The sequence below is a fragment of the Acomys minous genome (genome assembly GCF_964271855.1).
Source record: "Acomys minous genome assembly, chromosome: 5".
Classification (NCBI taxonomy): Eukaryota; Metazoa; Chordata; class Mammalia; order Rodentia; family Muridae; genus Acomys; species Acomys minous.
This window is the reverse complement of record NC_140494.1, coordinates 125110015-125134785: the sequence shown is the minus strand read 5'-3', so window position 1 is coordinate 125134785 and position 24771 is coordinate 125110015. Positions and strand designations below refer to the sequence as shown.

The window sequence follows — 24771 nt, the reverse complement described above, 5'->3', positions numbered from 1 at the left end:
CCTTTTTTTCCAACTGTTGGGATTAAAGTTAGCTCCAGTCCTATTTTTATAAATATTTTTAATGATGGGAAGACCTGAATGAAAGTATTGGCTGCTTTTAGTATTAACAATATTTAGAGGTATTCATTTATATAGTACAAAAGATGAACACCAAGCTAAATAATACACTATTATTATACAGTGTAAAATATCAGACTTGAATTTTCACTATTAACTTCCACTCAGTATTCATTTTCTTCCTCCAGCACTGAGATTCAGGCCAGGGCTGCTTGCATGCTAGGCAAGTACAGTGACAAATTTAGAATTTTGGATTTTTTTTTTGGGGGGGGTGGTTTTCGAGACAGGTTTTCTCTATGTAGCCCTGGCTGTCCTGAACTCGCCATGTAGACCAGAGTGGTGTCAAACTCAGAGATCCGCCTGCCTCTGCCTCCCAAGTGCTGAGATAAAAGGTGGAATTTTGGATTCTGTAAAAACACAAAAATATGGGCTAGAGAGATGGCTCAGTGAGTAAGAGCACTGCTTGCTTTTGCAAAGGACCTGGGTTCAACTCCCAGTACCCACATGGCAGCTCACACTTCTCTGTAACTCCAGTTTCAAGGGATCTGACACCTTCACACTAATGCACATAAATTAGATAAACTATTTTTAAAAACCTACAAAAATATTATCAGAATGTGTTATCATTTTAACCCCAGGCTTCTTCACCATGATTGCCTCGTGCTCTAGCAGAGGCATGGTTTTGCCAGCTGTGAAATGGTTTCTGCAGTTATGTAATGTTTGGAATTCTGGGAACTTTTCAGAGGGTAGGTGGTTGTTTGTCCTTCAGGGAGGTTGTATGCAGTTTGTTAGTAGTTGTATTCAAAGAAGACACAAAAGGAAAGAACTTAGATTCACAGATCTCTCTCTCTCTCTCACTCTCCCCTTTGTCATTCTTTCTCTCTTATCTTGTGATGGGGGGAAGCCTGGGAATAGCGAGTGGGAAAACGAAGAACCCCCAAAGTAGCAAAGACCAGCTGCAGGCAAGCACTCTCTTATCACCAACCCTGTTTAGAATTATTTATCATGGAGCACAGTCATGGAGATGGTAGTTTAATTTTTTTTTTTTTTCGAGACAGGGTTTCTCTGTGTAGCCCTGGCTGTCCTGGACTCGCTTTGTAGACCAGGCTGGCCTCGAACTCACAGCAATCCACCTGCCTCTGCCTCCCGAGTGCTGGGATTAAAGGTGCGCACCACCACCACCCGGCGGTGGTTTAATTTTGAATTGAGAGACGTTCTGCCTGACTTCTTGTCTTGACTATAAATATTAAGAATGACTTTCAGGGGGCTGGAGAGATGGCTCAGTGGTTAAGAGCACCGTCTGCCCTTCCAGAGGACCTGAGTTCAATTTCCAGCAACCATATGGTGGCTCACAACCATCTATAATGTGATCTGGTGCCCTCTTCTGGCCTGTAGGTGTACATGCAAGCAGAGCAGTGTTTATGTAATAAATAAACCTTAAAAAAAAAAAAAAAAAAAGAACGACCTTTAGGTTTTAGCTACAGAAACTAAATAATAAATCTTGCTATCATTTTTTTATATCTGTTTGTATTTTATTGTATTTCTTAAAGAAATTTTAGATGGACAGAGATCAGTGGACCACCTAAAGCGTAATAGGAGGAAAGGAAGAAACAAGCAGGAAGTTCCTGCATTTCCTGAACCTGACACAACTGTAGAGGTCAAAACACCTTTAGATTTGGCCAAGGTAAGTGCTTACAAAATTAAGCATTTCTGGACTGTGTGGAGCAGAGGAAATGACTAATATGTCTCAGAGACAATGTGCAGAAGTTGGTCTACAATGGCAGACTTAACAAACGGATGAATTTTAGGGCAGAAGCTGATAATGCTGGTATGCTTCTCTCTGTGTGGTGCGGTAGACCTGCTTTCCTTCTGAGGTAAGGCATCGTGCCGCTCAGGCTGGCCTTGAACTCCTGGCCGCCTGTCGCCGCTCTGAGATTACAAGTGTGCGCCCCACTCTCTCTAGGACTTACTTCATGCTGAGACTCAGACTTAGGACTCTGTGCATGCAGCTGAGACAGGCACTCCGCCCTGCTCTACAGTCCTAGTCCTGGGTGGATAATAAGTAGTTAATGAAGCCCCCTACTTTCAACTTCAGCATTTGAGAGGGCAGTAAAACCTAAATGATTAAATAGTTCTCACTGTAATTGAAGCTGCCAGGCATACTTAACCTGACAGAGGAGATGCCATGACTGTGATTGTGGTTTTCCAGGCTGAGGCTTGTCCATTGCACTTGGATGTGCTGGCCTATGCGTTCCCCAGCTATGGGAAGCTTGACTGCATAATTTGCAGCAGTGGGAGATGGTGTTCACACTTTACCCTACATCCATACAAACACCCCGCCCCCACCAAAAAAAACCTACACATCCATACAAACAAAAAAACAAAACTGCCAGGCAATCGAGGGACCTAGGCAGGAAGATGGAGAGTTTCAGGCCACTCTGGAATACATAGTGAAACTCTATCTAAAAAAAAAAGAAAGAAAGAAAAAAAAGCAATAAAAAGCTAGATGAATACTATTCTTGTTTTGAAAGTCTTCTCTTCTACCATTATCAATATTCAGTCTTTTTTTAAATTTTTTTTTAAACCAAGCTGGCTTAGGATTCTCTGTTGATCTGTGTTCCTGTGATGTCTTTGTATTATTAGGCACAAGAAAGCAACAGCTCAGTAAAGAAGAAGACAAAATTTGTTAGTTTATATACAAGAGAGGGACAGGACAAACTTGCAGTCCTGCTTCCTGGGCGTCACCCGTGTGATTGCCTGGGCCAGAAGCACAAGCTCATCAACAACTGCCTGGTGTGTGGGCGGATCGTCTGTGAGCAGGAGGGTTCCGGCCCCTGCTTGTTCTGTGGCTCTTTGGTAAGGTTCTTCTTTCATGCTTTGTTTTCACTATGTGCCCTGTTCAATTTTTTGCCAACTTGAGTATCAGAGAAGAGTGAACATCAGTGGAGAAAATGGTTCCAGAAGATTGGCCTGTAGGTAATTCTGCAGAATATTTTCTTAATTCTTGATTAATGTGGGAAGGCCCTGCAATTGTGTATGGTGCCACCCCTGGGAAGGTGGCCCTGCAATTGTGTATGGTGCCACCCCTGGAAAGGTGGCCCTGCAATTGTGTATGGTGCCACCCCTGGGAAGGTGGCCCTGCAGTTGTGTATGGTGCCACCCCTGGGAAGGTGGCCCTGCAATTGTGTATGGTGTCACCCCTGGGAAGGTGGCCCTGCAATTGTGTATGGTGCCACCCCTGGGAAGGTGGCCCTGCAGTTGTGTATGATGCCACCCCTGGGAAGGTGGCCCTGCAGTTGTGTATGGTGCCACCCCTGGGAAGGTGGCCCTGCAATTGTGTATGGTGCCACCCCTGGGAAGGTGGCCGTGCAATTGTGTATGGTGCCACCCCTGGGAAGGTGGCCCTGCAATTGTGTATGGTGCCACCCCTGGGAAGGTGGCTGTGCAATTGTGTATGGTGCCACCCCTGGGAAGGTGGCCCTGCAATTGTGTATGGTGCCACCCCTGGGAAGGTGGCCGTGCAGTTGTGTATGGTGCCACCCCTGGGAAGGTGGCCCTGCAGTTGTGTATGATGCCACCCCTGGGAAGGTGGCCCTGCAGTTGTGTATGATGCCACCCCTGGGAAGGTGGCCGTGCAATTGTGTATGGTGCCACCCCTGGGAAGGTGGCCCTGCAATTGTGTATGGTGCCACCCCTGGGAAGGTGGCCGTGCAATTGTGTATGGTGCCACCCCTGGGAAGGTGGCCCTGCAATTGTGTATGGTGCCACCCCTGGGAAGGTGGCCCTGCAATTGTGTATGGTGCCACCCCTGGGAAGGTGGCCGTGCAATTGTGTATGGTGCCACCCCTGGGAAGGTGGCCGTGCAATTGTGTATGGTGCCACCCCTGGGAAGGTGGCCGTGCAATTGTGTATGGTGCCACCCCTGGGAAGGTGGCCCTGCAATTGTGTATGGTGCCACCCCTGGGAAGGTGGCCCTGCAATTGTGTATGGTGCCACCCCTGGGAAGGTGGCTGTGCAATTGTGTATGGTGCCACCCCTGGGAAGGTGGCCCTGCAATTGTGTATGGTGCCACCCCTGGGAAGGTGGCTGTGCAATTGTGTATGGTGCCACCCCTGGGAAGGTGGCTGTGCAATTGTGTATGGTGCCACCCCTGGGAAGGTGGCCCTGCAATTGTGTATGGTGCCACCCCTGGGAAGGTGGCCCTGCAGTTGTGTATGGTGCCACCCCTGGGAAGGTGGCCCTGCAGTTGTGTATGGTGCCACCCCTGGGAAGGTGGCCCTGCAGTTGTGTATGGTGCCACCCCTGGGAAGGTGGCCCTGCAATTGTGTATGGTGCCACCCCTGGGAAGGTGGCTGTGCAATTGTGTATGGTGCCACCCCTGGGAAGGTGGCCCTGCAGTTGTGTATGGTGCCACCCCTGGGAAGGTGGCCGTGCAGTTGTGTATGGTGCCACCCCTGGGAAGGTGGCCCTGCAGTTGTGTATGGTGCCACCCCTGGGAAGGTGGCCGTGCAGTTGTGTATGGTGCCACCCCTGGGAAGGTGGCCCTGCAATTGTGTATGGTGCCACCCCTGGGAAGGTGGCCCTGCAATTGTGTATGGTGCCACCCCTGGGAAGGTGGCCCTGCAATTGTGTATGGTGCCACCCCTGGGAAGGTGGTCCTGCAATTGTGTATGATGCCACCCCTGGGAAGGTGGCCCTGCAATTGTGTATGATGCCACCCCTGGGAAGGTGGCCGTGCAGTTGTGTATGATGCCACCCCTGGGAAGGTGGCCGTGCAGTTGTGTATGGTGCCACCCCTGGGAAGGTGGCCCTGCAATTGTGTATGGTGCCACCCCTGGGAAGGTGGCCGTGCAGTTGTGTATGTTGCCACCCCTGGGAAGGTGGCCCTGCAATTGTGTATGATGCCACCCCTGGGAAGGTGGCCCTGCAATTGTGTATGATGCCACCCCTGGAAAGGTGGCTGTGCAATTGTGTATGGTGCCACCCCTGGGAAGGTGTCTTAGAATATCTAAGAAAATGGGCTAAGATTAGGCTGATAGTACACACCTATAATCCCAGCACCTGAAGGGCAGAGGTAGGAGGATCTGTGAGCTAGAGCCCAGCCTAGTTTATATAGTGAGTTCCTGACCACCCAGAGCTGAAGAAAGACCTTGTCATTAAAACAAAAAGTAAGGGCTGGAGAGATCAGCTCAGTGGTTAAGAACACTGGCTATTCTTCCAGAGGACCCAGGTTCAAATCCTAGCACCCACATGGAAGCCCACAACTGTCCCTAACTCCAGACTCCACATCCTCACACAAACATGTATGCAGGCAAAACACCAATGCACATAAAATTTTTTTACTTACAAAAATAAAAACAAAACAAAACAAAAGACAAGAAGCAAGTCAGTAAGTAACATGTCTTACATCACTTCTCAGTTCTTGCCTTGACTTCCCTCAGTGATGAACCTGGAAGTACAAGATGAGATAAATCCTTTTTGGGGTTAAAGAGACAGCTTGGAGGTTAAGAGTACTGGCTGCTTTTGCAGAGAACCTGGATTTGATTTTCAGCAGCCACATGTTGGCTCATAACTGTTTATAACTCCAGTACGAGCAGATCTGATGCTTTCTGACTTCTGCAAGACCAAGTATACACATGGTAGAAAGATATACATGTAGGCAAAACATTCAAATAGTCATACAGTAAAAACAAATAAGGACACTGGGCTTGGTGGCACACTCCTTTAATCCCAGCACTGGGGAGGCAGATCACTGTGAGTTCAAGGCCAGCCTGGTCTACAAAAGCACGTCCAGGATAGCCAGAACTGTTACATAGAGAAACCCTGTCCAAAAAACCCCAAAACAAACAAAACCAGGTAAGGATTTATACATAATAAACCCTTTCCTCCTGCCACGCAGCTTCAGTCATGTGCTTTATCACAGCAGCAGAAGCCCTAGCTAAGACACTGATTTGAGTTAACAACCATGGCCATTCAAATCCTCTGCAGCTTTCCTGCAATCTGTAGTGAAAGCCCAGCACTCTGGAGGCCAAGGCAGAAAAGTAAGGGTGTGTTTGTTTTTTGTTTTTCGAGACAGGGCCTCTGTGTGGCCTTGGCTGTCTTGGACTCACTTTGTTGACCAGGCTGGCCTCGAACTCACAGGGATCCACCTCCTCTGCCGCCTGAGTGCTGGGACTAAAGCATATGCCATAACTCCTGGCTTCCTTATAATTTCTATTGTCAGAGTTAGAATTTATTGTTAGAACCAAAGGCTTTTGAAAAGTGCCATGAGTTTTTCAATATTCTTTTTTTTCTTTTTTTTTCCTTTTTTTATTAATTTATTCTTGTTACATCTCAATGGTTATCCCATCCCTTGTATCCTCCCATTCTTCCCTCCCTCCCATTTTCCCCTTATTCCCCTCCCCTATGACTGTTCCTGAGGGGGATTACCTCCCCCTGTATATGCTCATAGGGTATCAAGTCTCTTCTTGGTAACCTGCTGTCCTTCCTCTGAGTGCCACCTGGTCTCCCCCTCCAGGGGACATGGTCAAAGGTGAGGCACCAGAGTATGTGAGAAAGTAATATCCCACTCTCCACTCTACTGTGGAGAATGTTCTGACCATTGGCTAGATCTGGGTAGGGGTTTAAAGTTTTACGACCTGTATTGTCTTTGGCTGGTGCCTTAGTTTGAGCGGGACCCCTGGGCCCGAGTTTTTCAATATTCTTAACAAAAGCAAGTATTTATCATTTGAATGTAGGTATACATATCTACATGTATATGTGTATGTTATTTTATATAAATATATATGTTAAATCACATGGTTAGTCAGGAATAGTTACAACAGGGAACATTTTATTTTATTTGGGGGGGGGGTTGAGACAAGATTTCTCTGTGTAATTCTGGATGTCTTGGAACTCGCTCTGAAGGTCAAGCTGACCTTGAGTTCAGAGTTCTGCCAGTTGAGACTACATTTTATACCATGCCAAACAAGCAATACTGTTCAATTTCTGAATGACAAATCATTCTTTTACCTTATAGGTATGTACTAATGAAGAACAGGACATTTTACAACGTGACTCAAACAAAAGCCAGAAACTATTAAAGAAACTCATGTCAGGTAAAACCTAGATTTCTTTCTTGCTTTCTTTTCATTCTTTGAGATGGGGTTTTGGATGGCCTGGAACTCACTATGTAAGCCAGGCTTGTCTTAAACCTACCACTACCTCCCAGATACCAGGATTAAAGGTGTGATTTATTGCCTGTCTAAGATGCAGATCTGTCTATATATTTTGTCTCACTTATTCAACCATTTTCTTTTGGTGCTGTTGATCGAATGTGGGTGCTCACACATCCTAAGCTATGTCTCAGGTCCACCTCCTCCCTCCCACCCCCTCCTTCCCCCGTGTGTCTCTGTGTGTGTATGTGTCTCTCTTTCTCTCTCTCTCTATATATATGTATGTATGTATGTATATGTTTTTGTTGTTGTTCTTTTAAAATTTTCGTGACAGGGTATCTCTGTGTAGCCCTGGCTGTCCTAGACTCACTTTGTAGACCAGGCTGGCCTCGAACTCACAGAGATCCACCTTCCTGTGCCTCCCACGTGCTGGGATTAAAGGCGTGCACCACCGTTGCTGCCTGTTTTTGCCTTTTTGAGAGCCTCCCCACTTGTTTTCTTTTTAGAATAAGATCTCATGTAGCCCAGGCTACTCTTTATTTTTTTAGTTATTACATATACAGTGTTTGTCTGAAGGCCAGAACATGGCATCAGATCACATTATAGATGGCTGTGAGCCACCACGTGGTTGCTGGGAATTGAACTCAGGACCTCTCCGAGAGAAGACAGTGCTCTTAGCCTCTGAGCCATCTCTCCAGCCCAACCCAGGCTACTCTTAAACTTCCTCTGTAGATGAGGAAAACTTTGAACTTTGGATCCTCTTTCTTTATTTCCAAAGTATTGGAATTAAAGGCATATACCACCATGTCTGGCTAAAACCATTTTTAAGAGGTAGCACAACATGCTTGTTAACTTTTGTCAAAACAATATTTTGCTTCTACCTTAGTTTATAGGTTTTTTTGTTTGTTTTGTTTTGTTTTTGTTTCTTGATGTAGTCTTGGCTGTCCTGGAACTCATTCTGTAGTCCAGGCTGGCCTCGAACTCATGATCCGCCTGCCTCTGCCTCCCAAGTACTGGGATTAAATGCATGCGCTACCACACCCAGCTATAGTTTTTATTTTATATAAAAGTATAGGTTGTTAGCTGGGCAGTGGTGGGGCACGCCTTTAATCCCAGCACTTGGGAGGCAGAGGCAGATGGATCCCTGTGAATTTGAGGACAGCCTGGTCTACAAAAGGAGTCCAGGATAGTCAAGGCTACACAGAGAAACTCTGTCTCGAAAAACCAAAAAACCTCAAAAATTTGCAATTGTAAAAAGTAAATGCTACGCTTTTCCAGTTTTTTAAAAAAGATTTATTGGGCTGGAGAGATGGCTCAGAGGTTAAGAGCACTGACTGCTCTTCCAGAGGTCCTGAGTTCAATTCCCAGCAACCGCATGGTGGCTCACAACCATCTATAATGTGACCTGATGCATACTATATACATAAGAAATAAATATAAAAAAAAAAGATTTATTTACTTATTATTATGTATACAGTGCTCTGCATGTACACCTGCAGGTCAGAAGAGGGCACCAGATGACATTATAGATGGCTGTGAGCCACCATGTGGTTGCTGGGAATTGAACTCAGGATGTCTAGAGGAGCAGTCAGTGCTCTTAACCTCTGAGCCATCTCTCCAGTCTGCTTTTTTAAACTAATTTTCTATAAGTGGTTTCTGTGCTACGCTTTTTACCTTTCAGTGCTAAGTGAACCTAGAGGAGTATACACACTAGGGAAGCACGTTAAGCTATACCTCCAGCTTTTTTAAAGTTGTATTTTGAAGCAGAGTCTCACCAAGTTGCTAGACTGATTGCTGTGCCGCCATCTTGCCTCATTAGCTGGGATTACAGATGATTAGCACCATCCCCAGATTTTTTATTCCACATACTTGTTTTGGTCAAGAAACAATCTATTGGGCTGGAGAGATGACTCAGTGCTGAAGAGCATTTGCTGCTCCTTCACAAGAACTGAAATTCAGATCCTGACACCCACATAACATCTTCTGGCCTTCAGGCACATGTACCTACATATACACATATTCACACAAGTAAATAAGTCTTTTGAAATAGTCAATTGACTGCTTATTCTAATTTGTTTACCTCCTAATTATTGGATATTTGTTTTAGACAGGCTATCTTTGTATAACCTTGGCTCTCCTGGACCCTCTTTGTAGACCAAGCTGGCCTCAGACTCAGAGATCTGAGATACATTTTGTATCCTTAGTAGTCTAGATTTCTTTCTTTTCTTTTCTTTTTTTCTTTTGTTTTGTTTTGTTTTTTTGAGACAGGGTATCTTTGTGTAGCTCTGGCTGTCTTGGAACTCCCTCTATAGACCAGGCTGGCTTCAAATTCATAAATCTGCCTGCCTCTACCTCCAGAGTGCTGGGATTAAAGGTGTGTGCTACCACTGCCCACCTGCCCCTTTTTGAGGGACTGCTAGTGTCAAACACCACTTGATGTTGTTGATCCTGACCTCAAATGTTTCCATTTAAGTGAATGCTTCAGGCTATCAGGCTATAACCAGGTCTGCAAATGTGTTATTCATTGCTGCACAGCAATACAATAAATGTGTTCTTTGAGTTTATATCGTTTGCTTTCCTTATTGAATTTCAGGGGCAGAGAATCCTGGAAAGGTGGATGTCTCCACGAAGGACCTCCTTCCTCATCAAGAATCTCGAATGAAGTCTGGTTTGGAGAAGGCTATCAAGCATAAAGAAAAACTGTTAGAGTTCGACAGAACTAGGTATAGTCAGACTAACATGTGCTAAGACAGAAACTCATCCATAGATCCTGGGCATTAAAAAATTATTGCGGCGGGGGGTGGGGGTGGGGGGTGGTGGTGGTTGGGGGGGCAGGGGGGCACACATTAGAGAGTTGGTGTAGAGATTAAGAGCACTTGTTCCTCTTGCAGAGACCCAGGTTTGATTCCCAGCGCCGTCATGGCAGCTCACAGCCATCTGCAGCTCCAGTTCCAGAGGGGTGCGCTTTTCTGACCTCAGCGGACTGGAGCTGCTCACTCACACAGAGGGCACACATGTACGTGTAGGCAAAGCACTCACACATAAAATAATAAAATAAGGGGCTGGAGAGATGGCTCAGTGGTTAAGAGCGCCACCTGCTCTTCCAGAGGTCCTGAGTTCAAGTCCCAGCAACCACATGGTGGCTCACAAGCACCTATGATGTGATCTGATGCCCTCTTCTGCAGATAAGCACTCATATACAATTAAAAATAATAATAAAATAAATATTATTTGACATTTGCTACCTTCCTAGGGTGGAGTGTGAAAGGGCTTATGACAAAGAAGAGCTGGATGCTCTATATTAGGGATTTTTTTGTGTGTGTATTTTTTTTTCTTCGAGACAGGGTTTCTCTGTGTAACAGCTCTAACTGTCCTGGAACTCACTCTGTAGACCAGGCTGGACTTGAACTCACAGAGATCCTCCTGCCTCTGCCTCTGCCTCCAACTGCTGGGATTAAAGGTGTGCGCCACCACTGCCTGGCTCATGTTGGGTGTTTTTATTGCATTTTGCCTCTTGGTTTTGTTTTTGTTGGACAGAGTTTCACTATGTGGTCTTGGCTGGGCTGGAACTCAATTTGTAGACCAGCCTGGCATCAGACTTGTTAAGATCTGCCTGTCTCTGCCTCCTGAGTGCTGGGATTAAAAGCATGGACCATCACACCTGACCCATCTATTAAAAAAAAAATTCTGTACAAAGAACTTTTTATTTAATAATGGATTATCTAGGTGTTGGGTAAATATTTTCAAGATTATATTTTCAAATTGAAGAGCAGCTGTGTTAAGTGAACTGCTTTATACTGTCGAACAGTATAAATATTACACAGACAATATACAAATTTTTATGTTAAAGACAGAATGAAAGAAAATTTAAATTAAGCAAAAACCAAGCCTGGCATAATGGCACATGCTCTAATCACAGCACTTGGGAGGCAGAAGGATCTCTATGAGTTCACAGCCAGCCTGGTCTACATAGTGAATTCTAGGACATCCAGGGCTAAATAGATCCTGTCTTGAGAAAAAAAATTAATCAAAAACATTAGGCAATAGTGTTTTAAAATTTCTAGTTAAAGCTGGGCATGCTGGTACATGCCTCTAATCCCAGCATTTGGGGAGGCAGAGACAGGTGGATTTATTTGAGTTCAAGGCCAGCCTGGTCTACAAAGTGAGTCCAACACAGCAAGGGCTACATAGAAAAACACTGTCTCAAAAAAAAAATTTTTTTTTTTAAACAGGGCCTTAATTTTATAAGGAATACCATCTTCTTGCAGACATGAGCCATATACTTTACTTAATTCAGAGCCCTTGAGTGCAGTAAGCAAGTCTGTGAATAAAGACAGTTTCTTGAGCTACTAATACAACTCTCCAGGCGCTGACTGTTGCACACTCAGAGAAGCAAGGTCCTGTCTTAGGAAAGGCATGAAACACTCAAGGTTGGGTGCCCAGAGAAGCAAGATCCTATCCTAGGAAAGGCATGAAACATTCAAGGTTGGGTGCTGGTAGCACACGTCTTTAATCCCAGCATTTGGGGAGGCAGAGGCAGGTAGATCTCTGAGTTTGAGACCAGCCTGGTGTATGGAGCTTTAGGACAGCCAGGGCAACAACAGAAATCTTGTCCCGAAAAACCCAAATGAAAAAGAAGAAAATTGGCCCTGAAGGTATATTTATGAATTCAGCAAATATTTATTGAAACTCATTGAAATACTTATTTTCAGCTCAGAGAAAAACCTGACAGACAGAGCGCTTGCCTCAAAGAGATAAGACCTGAGACTGTGAGCCTCAACTCCATTCTATGCGAGCTGCTGAGACACTGATTTCCTCTGTGAGAGCACAGGAGCTACTCACACTTTATTATTGGGGGAGGGGTAGTGGAAGTGGGTACATATCAGGCCGTGTATGTCAAGGCCCCTGTCAAATCTTCTAATACAAAATCATTGTACCCTGAATATGAATTGTTTTTCTTATGCTTATGGGTATCACCAATTTGTAATTATGGAATAGCACAGTCTTAACTTAAGTTTATGGCTTTGGTGTAATCAGTTTCTGTAAGCCCCAGGTTTAACCCTGTAGAATGACTGGGTGAAATTGTCTGGATTCCAGCCTTCAAATTTTTTGTCATATGATCTTGGCAGGATGTATTAATGAAGAGCTGGAGAGCCAGGAGGAGGGATGTAGAAACTGTTACAGTAGTAGATTAATAAAACATCAGCTGGCCCTGTCCTTGCTGGCTGCGGCACTCGGGAGAGTGTCCTGCACCTCACCTGGGCAGCACAGTTGAGCCAGCCCTGGTGGCATGTGCACTAGAGAGCTGGCCCTGAGGGTGTGGAGTGGGAGAGCTGGCCCTGCGCCTCACCTGGGCAGCACAGTCGAGCCAGCCCTGGTGGCATGTGCACTAGAGAGCTGGCCCTGAGGGTGTGGAGTGGGAGAGCTGGCCCTGCGCCTCACCTGGGCAAAGCACTGGCATAGGAGAGCTGATGGGTTGAACAACTCAGCTACCACCCAGGCCCAGGCTTTGAGTTGTCCTACCCCAGCATGTACCCCATTTATGAATAGCTGGGGCATATGAAGGGGCTGGTCCTACCCCAGCAAGTACCCCATTTATGAATAGCTGGGGCATATGAAGGGGCTGGTCCTACAGAAGCAGTGACTCACTGCAAGTAAATCTGAGAAAAATACCGTGTGACACACCGCAGCTTCCATGGTGAAAACATTTTTATTAATTAATTTTTTATTTATTTTAGGTTTTATTTTTATTATTCTTTTAGGAGGGAGGCTACAAGGGCCGAGGGCAAGTATGAAAAAATGGGGAAATGAGTGGGATTGTAGTGCATGATGTAAAATTCACGGAGAGTAAATAAAAGGTTTTTTTTAAAAAAGTCCAGCTGGGTGGTGATGGTTCACACCTTTAATCCCAGCACTTGGGAGGCAGAAGCAGGTCTCAGTGAGTTCGAGACCAGGCTGATATACAGAGTGAGTTCCAGGACAGCCAGGGCTGTACACAGAGAAACACTGTCTGGAAAAAAACAAAAACCGAGAAAGAAAAAAAACCCACAACATCTAACTATTAATAATTAAGCCAAAGGCCTGAGATTTCAAGGCAAACACCAACGGCCCTATGAACCTTTCAGTAACAAATCAGACCCCAGTGACCTGTAGGAGTAGGGAACTGAGTAAGTTCACTAGAGTAACAGCCAGGATATGACAAAAGTAGGGTACATCCCAGGTATCGGGTGCAAGCTGTGACGCACAGCCGAGCGGGCTGGGTGGAAGGTGTGTGTCAGGAAAGGAGGACAGTGCAGTATGGTGTTATGTCTTGCACTGCCTGAGGCTGAGGTTGGTTCTAGGAACAGAACTAAACCTTGCAGTAGACAGAAGACACAGCTTTAAGTCAGGAAGAGTTCAGCCTGATCTTAGAATATTCTCTGCCTTTCATAGTTGTGACAGGAACCTCCACAACAGCAAAAGTTAAGCAATGTATAGTCCATATTTGTCAACAAGTGACCTAGTTGCTGTGTGTTCCTTTTTTCATTTTTCCTGCTCAGTATCCGAAGGACCCAAGTCATTGACGACGAGTCAGACTACTTTGCCAGCGAGTCTAACCAGTGGCTGTCCAAAGTCGAGCGGGAAGCCCTGCGGAAACGAGAGGAGGAGCTGAGAGAACTGCGACACGCCTCCCGGCTTTCTAAGAAAATCACCATTGACTTCGCAGGGCGGAAGGTCCTAGAAGATGAACACCCCCTGGCAGAGTATCACAGCAGGTCAGTGGGGGGCTGGAGCGGCCTGGGAGCAGCAGCTGCCTCCCCTCCAACGGGCCTGGTGCGCGGCTGTTCAAAGAACAGTGCCGGCCCAGTGTGTGAAGCTCCTGCTGCGCAAACCTCAGCCCCCGGGTTCACAGCCTGGTGTGTGCAATGCAAACAGCAAGGGGAACTTGCTTCAGTCAGGGTAGACCAACACCTGGGGTTGTACTCTGACTCCATACACTACTGTGACACTATCTGCTCTCACTGTCACACACACATACATGTATACATACCATACATACAAAGCTAAAGACAATGGATGGCTCAGCAGGTGAAGGTGTCTGCTTGCTAAGCCTGACAACTTGAGGCTTCTGTATGGTAGAGGAAGGGTGCCAGCTCCATAAATTATCCTCTGATCTCAACACACATGTTGGGGCACATGCATGCATGCACATTCTCACACACAAAATTTAAAAAAATAATGCTAATAACAATGAAGGGCTAGAAGTATAGCTCAGTGGTAGAGCATTTGTCTAGCATGTACAAGGCCACAGACTCACCTCAGATACCTCACACACACACAAATAATTTTATAATGATGGAGTTCTGTATATGCTTGTAATCATGGCACTTAAGACACTTAAGGCACAGGATACATAGTATGAGGGTAGCCTGGGCTGCAAAATGAATTTGAGGTCAATCTGTGCTAGGTTATATAGCAAGACCCTGTTTCACAGGAAAAAAGAAAAAGTAAAAACAAAAATAATTCCTAGCACCACAAAAAAAGCAAATAAAAAAATATTTAAGGTTGGGATTATAGCAAAGTGATTTGGCACTTGCCTAGTATCCTTCAGCTCGGTTTGATCCCTAGCATCTCAAATAATATAAACAAAATATAAAATAATAATTGTTGATTTAGAACAGAAAATATATGAGTAGCTGAGGATTTTCAAAATGAACCATGAAACTAGGCACAGTGCTGCACGTGTGTAATCCTAGCATTTTGAGACAATGAGAAAAGATCAAGAGTTTTCAAGGTGAAATAGTAAGTTTAAGGCTACCCTGGACTATGTTACTCTCTTTAAAGATTTATTTATTATTATGTGTACAGTGTTCTGCATGCTTGCACACCCGCAGGCCAGAAGAGGGAATCACATCACATGTTTACAGACTGTCGTGAACCGAGATGTGGTTGCTGGGAATTGAACTCAGGACCTTTGGATGAGCAGGTGGCACTCTTAACCACTGAGCCATCTCTCCAGCCCAATGTTACTCTCTTTAATAAAACAAAGGCCTAAACCAACTACACCCGCCAAAAGGGTACAGTTTAGCTAGTAGAGGAGGTCAGTGAGGCACGAGAAATGACAGTTTAGGTGGTAAAGTGCTTGATATGCAAAGAAAAGGATCTGAATTTATTTCCCAGAACCTGAATCAAGAAAAACAAAACCTAGGCATGGTGGCCGTCCTGTAATCCCAGAGCTATGCAGGAAGAAATAGGAGACAACTCGAGCTTCCTAGCTAGCCAGTCTAGTCAAAAGGGCAGGTTCCAGGTTCAGTGGGGGAGCCTGTCTCCAAAAGTAAAGAGGAGAGTGCTGGGTGTGGTGGCGCACACCTTTAATCCCAGCACTCAGGAGGCAGAGGCAGGCGGATCACTGTGAGTTTGAGGCCAGCCCAGTCTACAAAGTGAGTCCAGGACAGCCAGAGCTACACAGAGAAACCCTGTCTCAAAACCAAAACAAAAAGTAAGGTAGAAGGTAATGGAGGACAACACCACACACCGACCTCTAGCCTGTACACACACACCTCACACTGACCTCTAGCCTCTACACACACACCTCACACTGACCTCTAGCCTGTACACACACACCTCACACTGACCTCTAGCCTCTACACACACACCTCACACTGACCTCTAGCCTGTACACACACACCTCACACTGACCTCTAGCCTCTACACACACACCTCACACTGACCTCTAGCTTGTACATGCACACCTCACACTGACCTCTAGCCTCTACACACACACCTCACACTGACCTCTAGCCTGTACACACACACCTCACACTGACCTCTAGCCTCTACACACACACCTCACACTGACCTCTAGCCTGTACACACACACCTCACACTGACCTCTAGCCTCTACACACACACCTCACACTGACCTCTAGCCTCTACACACACACCTCACACTGACCTCTAGCCTCTACACACACACCTCACACTGACCTCTAGCCTCTACACACACACCTCACACTGACCTCTAGCCTGTACACACACACCTCACACTGACCTCTAGCCTCTACACACACACCTCACACTGACCTCTAGCCTGTACACACACACCTCACACTGACCTCTAGCCTCTACACACACACCTCACACTGACCTCTAGCCTCTACACACACACCTCACACTGACCTCTAGCCTCTACACACACACCTCACACTGACCTCTAGCCTCTACACACACACCTCACACTGACCTCTAGCCTGTACACACACACCTCACACTGACCTCTAGCCTCTACACACACACCTCACACTGACCTCTAGCCTGTACACACACCTCACACTGACCTCTAGCCTCTACACACACACCTCACACTGACCTCTAGCCTGTACACACACACCTCACACTGACCTCTAGCCTCTACACACACACCTCACACTGACCTCTAGCCTGTACACACACACCTCACACTGACCTCTAGCCTCTACACACACACCTCACACTGACCTCTAGCCTCTACACACACACCTCACACTGACCTCTAGCCTCTACACACACACCTCACACTGACCTCTAGCCTCTACACACACACCTCACACTGACCTCTAGCCTCTACACACACACCTCACACTGACCTCTAGCCTCTACACACACACCTCACACTGACCTCTAGCCTGTACACACACACCTCACACTGACCTCTAGCCTCTACACACACACCTCACACTGACCTCTAGCCTGTACACACACACCTCACACTGACCTCTAGCCTCTACACACACACCTCACACTGACCTCTAGCTTGTACATGCACACCTCACACTGACCTCTAGCCTGTACACACACACCTCACACTGACCTCTAGCCTGTACACGCACACCTCACACTGACCTCTAGCCTGTACACACACACCTCACACTGACCTCTAGCCTGTACACACACACCTCACACTGACCTCTAGCCTGTACACACACACCTCACACTGACCTCTAGCCTGTACACACACACTTCACACTGACCTCTAGCCTCTACACACACACCTCACACTGACCTCTAGCCTGTACACACACACCTCACACTGACCTCTAGCCTCTACACACACACCTCACACTGACCTCTAGCCTGTACACACACACCTCACACTGACCTCTAGCCTCTACACACACACCTCACACTGACCTCTAGCCTGTACACACATACCTCACACTGACCTCTAGCCTGTACACACACACCTCACACTGACCTCTAGCCTGTACACACACACCTCACACTGACCTCTAGCCTGTACACACACACCTCACACTGACCTCTAGCCTCTACACACACACCTCACACTGACCTCTAGCCTCTACACACACACCTCACACTGACCTCTAGCTTGTACATGCACACCTCACACTGACCTCTAGCCTGTACACACACACCTCACACTGACCTCTAGCCTCTACACACACCTCACACTGACCTCTGGCCTCTACACACACACCTCACACTGACCTCTAGCCTCTACACACACCTCACACTGACCTCTAGCCTCTACACACACACCTCACACTGACCTCTAGCCTGTACACGCACACCTCACACTGACCTCTAGCCTGTACACACACACCTCACACTGACCTCTAGCCTCTACACACACCTCACACTGACCTCTAGCCTCTACACACACACCTCACACTGACCTCTAGCCTCTACACACACACCTCACACTGACCTCTAGCCTCTACACACACACCTCACACTGACCTCTAGCCTGTACACACATACCTCACACTGACCTCTAGCCTGTACACACACACCTCACACTGACCTCTAGCCTCTACACACACCTCACACTGACCTCTAGCCTGTACACACACACCTCACACTGACCTCTAGCCTGTACATGCACACCTCACACTGACCTCTAGCTTGTACATGCACACCTCACACTGACCTCTAGCCTCTACACACACACCTCACACTGACCTCTAGCTTGTACATGCACACCTCACACTGACCTCTAGCCTGTACACACACACCTCACACTGACCTCTAGCCTCTACACACACCTCACACTGACCTCTGGCCTCTACACACACACCTCACACTGACCTCTAGCCTCTACACACACCTCACACTGACCTCTAGCCTCTACACACACACCTCACACTGACCTCTAGCCTGTACACGCACACCTCACACTGACCTCTAGCCTGTACACACACACCTCACACTGACCTCTAGCCTCTACACACACCTCACACTGACCTCTAGCCTCTACACACACACCTCACACTGACCTCTAGCCTCTACACACACACCTCACACTGACCTCTAGCCTCTACACACACACCTCACACTGACCTCTAGCCTGTACACACATACCTCACACTGACCTCTAGCCTGTACACACACACCTCACACTGACCTCTAGCCTCTACACACACACCTCACACTGACCTCTAGCTTGTACATGCACACCTCACACTGACCTCTAGCTTGTACATGCACACCTCACACTGACCTCTAGCCTGTACACTCACACCTCACACTGACCTCTAGCTTGTACATGCACACCTCACACTGACCTCTAGCCTGTACACACACACCTCACACTGACCTCTAGCCTCTACACACACACCTCACACTGACCTCTAGCCTCTACACACACACCTCACACTGACCTCTAGCCTCTACACACACACCTCACACTGACCTCTAGCTTGTACATGCACACCTCACACTGACCTCTAGCCTGTACACTCACACCTCACACTGACCTCTGGCCTGTACATGCACAAGCTCATTTGCAACTGCGTTTCTTTCTTTCTTCCTTTTTTTTTTCTTCTGCCTTTATTTTTATTTTCCTTTCTATTTGAAAATCTGTATGTTTCAAATACTTATCTTTCCCTTGAACCTACATGGTGTAACACATGAAATGATTCAATAATAACTGTGAGGTGGATTGTATCTATCCCATAATAACTACGGGATCTTTTCGTGTATGGTACAGCATATGTATGGTACAGTGGTCTTACACCTGCCAATTAGATTCAAATCTGCTGTATTGTTCAGTTTGCTTGTAGAGACAGGGCCTTGTTGAGTATGTCTTTCTTCCTTTCTTTCTTTCCTTCCTTCTTTCTTTTTTGTTTGTTTTTCACTTGTTTTCTTTTATTTATTTATTTATTTATTGGTTTTTCGAGACAAGGTTTTTCTGTGTAGCCTTGGCTGTCCTAGGCTTGCTTTGTAGACCAGGCTGGCCTCGAACTCACAGCGATCCACCTGCCTCTGCCTCCCGAGGCCTGGGATTAAAGGTGTGCGCCACCACACCCGGCTTCATTTGTTTTTCAAGACTGCATTTTCTATTTATTTATTTTTATTTTATTAATTTTAATTTTTTGATTCAAGGTGACTCTGCGTACCAAGTACGGGGATTATAAGCATGTATCACCACGCTCAGCAAAGAGAGGGTTTCTCTGTGTAGCCTTGGTTATCCTGGACTCACTTTGTAGACCAGGCTGGCCTCGAACTCACAGTGATCCACCTGCCTCTGCCTCCCAAGTGCTGGGATTACAGGTGTCCACTGTCATGCCAGCTTTGCTGTGTATTTCAAGCTGACCTCAAAGTCATAATTATACTGCTTTAGTCTTCTAAGTGATGCAGTTACAGACACTCACACCGTGCCTAACTTCAGAGCTTCTGAACAGAAAGAGCTCTGTCTTCTCCACTTAGAAAACTGTGTCTGGGCCAGGTGCAGTGTCACACACATTTAATCACAGTAGTCAGGAGGCAGAGGCAGGCACATCTCTGAGTTAGAGGTCAGCCTGTTCTATGTAACAAGTTCCAAGACAGCCAGGACCACATAGAGAGACTGCCTCAAAAAACAAAACAAGAAATATATATGGATGGATACTGAATGAATTTTTTAAAAAGTGTGTGTGTGCATGCACACATATGTATGTATGTAGATGAAGAGGCCAGACTAGGACATCAGATTCCTTAGAATGGAACCCACACTGCTCTCTTCAGGAGCAGCAAGCACTCGTCCCTCCAGTCTAATCTAACCCACTTTGTAAACTGCAGAGCATATAATGGGTTTCTTTCTTCCTTTTCTTCTTCACTGGTATTTTATCTATTTTTATTTTATGTGCATGGGCATAGTGCCAACATGCGTGTCTGTGTAGCATGTGCTTGTGGAGGTCAGAAGAGGGTGTCGGATCCTCGAGAACTGGAGTAAAAGGCAGTCGTGTGGCTTACACCAGGAAAAGGAGCCTGGGCCCTCTGCAAGAGCAGTCCGTTTCTCTAGTCCCATATAAGTAAAAGGTTGCATGTGGTAAATTTGAACACTCTAGAATAGAAAATTACCAGCTATTGCCTGCTTTTGGTTTGTTACTACAGACTAGATGAGACGATACAAGCCATTGCCAATGGAACTCTGAACCAGCCACTGGACAGATCTTCTGAAGAGCCTTTGGGGGTTCTGGTAAACCCCAACCTGTACCAGACCCCTCCCCAGGTTAGTAAATGTTTCCTCTAATTAATGAGTCAGTTTTGACCCCAAATAGTCTTCTTTCAAGTATGTCTCTTTCATAGGATTTAAATACCAGTGTCCTCTCAATATACCAGTCACTGATTATTCTTGCCCACAGAGGCAGGGGGATCTCTGAGTTGGAGGCCAGCCCGGTCTACAAAGAGAGTTCCAGGACAGCCAGGGCTACACAGAGAAACCCAGTCTTGGAAAAAACAAAACCAAAAAAAGAGAGTAATAGGATATTTTGTTCAATCAGTAGTCAGACCTGCTACTTTGACAGCATTTGTTTGTCTTTGTGTGTGTGTGTGTGTGTGTGTGTGTGTGTGTGTGTGTGTGTTTGTGTGTGTGTGTGTGTGTGTGTGTCTTTTTTGAGACAAGGTTTCTCTGTGTATGTTTGGCTGTCCTGGAACTCTGTAGACCAGGCTGACCTTGAACTCAAGAATCTACCTGCCACCTGCCTGTCTCCCAAGTGCCGGGATTAAAGGCGTGCGCCACCACTGCCTGGCCTGTTTAGCTTTCTGTGATACTAATATGAGTCTCTGAAGTATCACATGAGGAATTATGGACTGAAATGCTGAACCCATCTTGGAAAATTATCCAGAATCAAGCATAGATCATTAAGAAGTACAAGGGGGAACTAATCGCAGCTCTTTTGGTCATTATGCTTTTTCTAGAAGGCAGCATTGTGTTTTTGTGCAGGAAATAAAGGTGCATGACTCCAAGCCTGATGACCTAGGATTACTTGTTTCCATAGGCCGTCCTGTGACTTCCGCATGTGTGCTGTGGCATGCATGTCCCACTCCAGTCACAAAACCCATGAATGAAATGGAATTAAAAAACAACAACAAAGCAGTGGTGGCGCACGCCTTTAGTCCCAGCACTCGAGAGGCAGGGGCAGGTGGATCTCTATGAGTTCGAGGCCAGCCTGGTCTACAAAGTGAGTCCAGGACAGCCAGGGCTACACAGAGAAACCCTGTCTCAAAAAACCAAAAAAGAAAAAAACAAAACAAAAACAGCGAACTGGATGTGGTGGTTCTGCATTCAGTCTTATGGCTTGGGTTAGCAGATCTCTGAGTTCAAAGACTACATAGTATTTTCCAGGTCAGTTGGAGTTACATAGTGAGATTCTATCTTAGAAAACAAACAAAATGAAGCTGGGTAAAGTGGTGTACACCTGTAATTGCAGCTCTCAGGGAGGCAGAGGTAGGCATATTTCTGTGAGTTTGAGGTCAGCCTGGTCTACAAAAGCAAGTATAGTACAGTCAAGGCTACCCAGAGAAACCCTATCTTGAATAAACCAAACTAAAAACAAAAAAGCAAACAAAAATGATGCAATATTGTTGCCATGTTTGGGCCTTTTAAGAGTTTATATTCTTTTGGGCTGGAGAGATGGGTTTAGAAGTTAAGAGCACTGTCTGTTCTTCCAAAGGTCCTGAGTTCAATTCCCAACTACCAAGTGGTGGCCCACACCCATCTACAATGAGATCTGGTGTCTTCTTCTGTCCTGCAGGTGTTACATGCAGGCAGAGCACTGTATACATAATAAATAAATCTTTTTTTTTTTAAAGAACTTATAACATTTCAATATTTCTTGGTCTCATTTCAAAGATGAGACGAATTTTGAAAAGAATTGGGGGGCTGGAGAGATGGCTCAGAGGGTAAGAGCACTGACTGCTCTTCCAAAGGTCATGAGTTCAATTCCCAGCAACCACATGTTGGCTCACAACCATCTATAACAAAATCTGTATACATAATAAATAAATAAACCTTTAAAAAATAAAATAAAATAAAATAAAATTTACCTAGCCAAGGATAACCTTTAAAAAAAAGAAAAGAAAAGAAAAGAAGTGGGATGGTGATGGCGCACGCCTTTACTTCCCGCACTGGGAGGCAGAGGCGGCAGGGTAGGTTTGAAGACTGCCTGGTCAATAGAGCGAGTTCCAGCATACTCAAGGCTACACAGAGAAACTGTCTTGAAAAAAACAAACAAAAGTTGCCTGAGCCATGGCACAGATCTGTAACCCCAGCACTTGGGAGGTTTCAGCAAGAGAATCAGAAATACAAGATCTTTTTCTGTGCCATATCAAGTTCAAGGCAAGCCTGGGTTACGTGAAATCTTTTCTCAAAAAAAAATGCTTGTATGATTTCTATTTACCAGCATTAGTTGCTGCGGTTCACCCTCCCTAAGTTCCTCCCATGTCAGCAAAACTCTGCTGTGTTGTATTCTGTCCTATGCAGTGGGTAGACAACACTGGCTCAGCCCCGCAGAAGAAGGCTTCACTCTCCGCAGGAGCAAGACTAGAGCTCGGCCTGCATCAGCACCAGCTACGGATCCAGGATCAGGAGTTCCAGGAAGGCTTTGATGGTGGCTGGTGTCTCTCTATGCATCAGCCCTGGGCTTCACTGCTTGTCAGGGGGATTAAAAGGTAAGAATTGGAAGTCAAAGTCTTAGAGTGTGACACATTTGATTTAGAATTGTGATCGATGCCCATTCGTACCAGTCTACGGATGACTTATTGTTCAGTGGATGTAACTTTAAATAGGGCCAAGTATGCTGATGCAGACCTGTAATCAAAGCACTTACGAGACAGAGGCAGGAGGACTGTGGGTACAGTCCAGCCTAGCGTATATTAGCAAAATCATGTCAACAAAGAAGAGAACAGGAAGGGTTGATCAGCTAGCAAAGGCCCTTGCTGTGGAAGCATGATGGCCTGTGTTCAGTACAGCGAACCAATCCCTGAGCTGTCTGCTAATCTTCACACCCTCACTCCCGGGTACACACACCCTACAACAAGAACATACAATTTAAATGTGTAAAAAAACCTACTTGGGGCTAACAAGATGAGTCAGCAGTTCTAGAGTAGCACTCAGGTTTGGTCCCAGCACCCACATGGTACCTCACAGCTGTCCATGACTCCAGTTATCAGGGATCCAATGTCTTCCGGTGGCTTTGCAGACACCAGGCACATTAGCACACATATATAATACAGTCAAACACTCACACTCACACATGTCAGTAAAATAAATTTTTAAAAAAATTGCTGATATGTTTTTTGTTGGCTGGTTGGTTGGTTTTGTTTGTTTTGTTTTAGGTTTTGTTCAGTTTTGGTTTTTAAGACTTGCTTTGTTGAGCCAGGCGTGGTGGCGCACGCCTTTAATCCCAGCACTCGGGAGGCAGAGGCAGGTGGATTGCTGTGAGTTCGAGGCCAGCCTGGTCTACAAAGTGAGTCCAGGACAGCCAAGGCTACACAGAGAAACCCTGTCTCAAAAAAGACTTGCTTTGTTGTTTTAATTAAATTTTAAAAGTTCAGTCAACAGGGGCTGGATAGATGGCTCAGTGGCTGAGAGCACAGGCTGCCCAGCACCCACATGGCAGCTTGCAACTGTCTGTAGCTCTGGTTCCAGGGGATCTGACACCCTCACAGAGACAACACATGCAGGCGACACACCAATACACATGGTACTAATTTTTTTTAAAAACTTCATTCAATCCCAGCATTTGGGGAGGCAGAGGCAGGCAGATCTCTGTGAGTATTAGGACAGCCAGGCTCCACACAGAAAGCCTGTCTCCAAAAACAAAAAACAGAAACAAACTAACAAACAAGCAAAAAAGGAAACACAGTGACACATCTCTCTATAATCTCAGGTATTCGGGAGTCTGTGGCAAAAGGCTGGTGAATCTGAGGACAGCTCAGTGAGATCTGTCTCAGAATGATTAATAAGATCAAGGGCTAGAGTTTAGCTTAGTGATGGGATGCTTGCCTAATGTCAGAAGGCCCTGGATTAACCCGTAGTACTGCAGAAGGGAAGAAGGGGACCTGACATGCTCACAGTGAAGCCAGGGTACCAGGGTTTTCATCTTTGGAAGAAAGTTTATTGCAAAGACTCTTGGTTTTGTTTATTTTGAATATATTGTTTAGCAATCTTCATATTTTGATTTATTTGTAATTTGAAGCTTTGCTCGGCTAACCCAGAGCCATATACACTCTAGGAAAATCTCCACTGTTGTCTTGCCTCAGTATCATTTGTTGTTGTGGAATTTTTTGTATTTTTTTATTTATTTATTTATTTGTG

General features: G+C 45.9%; 1 protein-coding gene across 1 annotated transcript in view; it reads left to right on the top strand.

Annotated features, from left to right (window-relative positions):
* The window catches only part of TRIP4 (thyroid hormone receptor interactor 4), a 53125-nt gene that overhangs the window by 3050 nt on the left and 25304 nt on the right, over positions 1–24771 (top strand). The window contains exons 3-9 of the mRNA XM_084782377.1: positions 1608–1741; positions 2701–2913; positions 7076–7154; positions 9805–9934; positions 13751–13966; positions 20565–20682; positions 22936–23123. Coding sequence (XP_084638503.1) covers positions 1608–1741; positions 2701–2913; positions 7076–7154; positions 9805–9934; positions 13751–13966; positions 20565–20682; positions 22936–23123 — 1078 coding nt within the window. The remainder of the gene's footprint in view (positions 1–1607; positions 1742–2700; positions 2914–7075; positions 7155–9804; positions 9935–13750; positions 13967–20564; positions 20683–22935; positions 23124–24771) is intronic.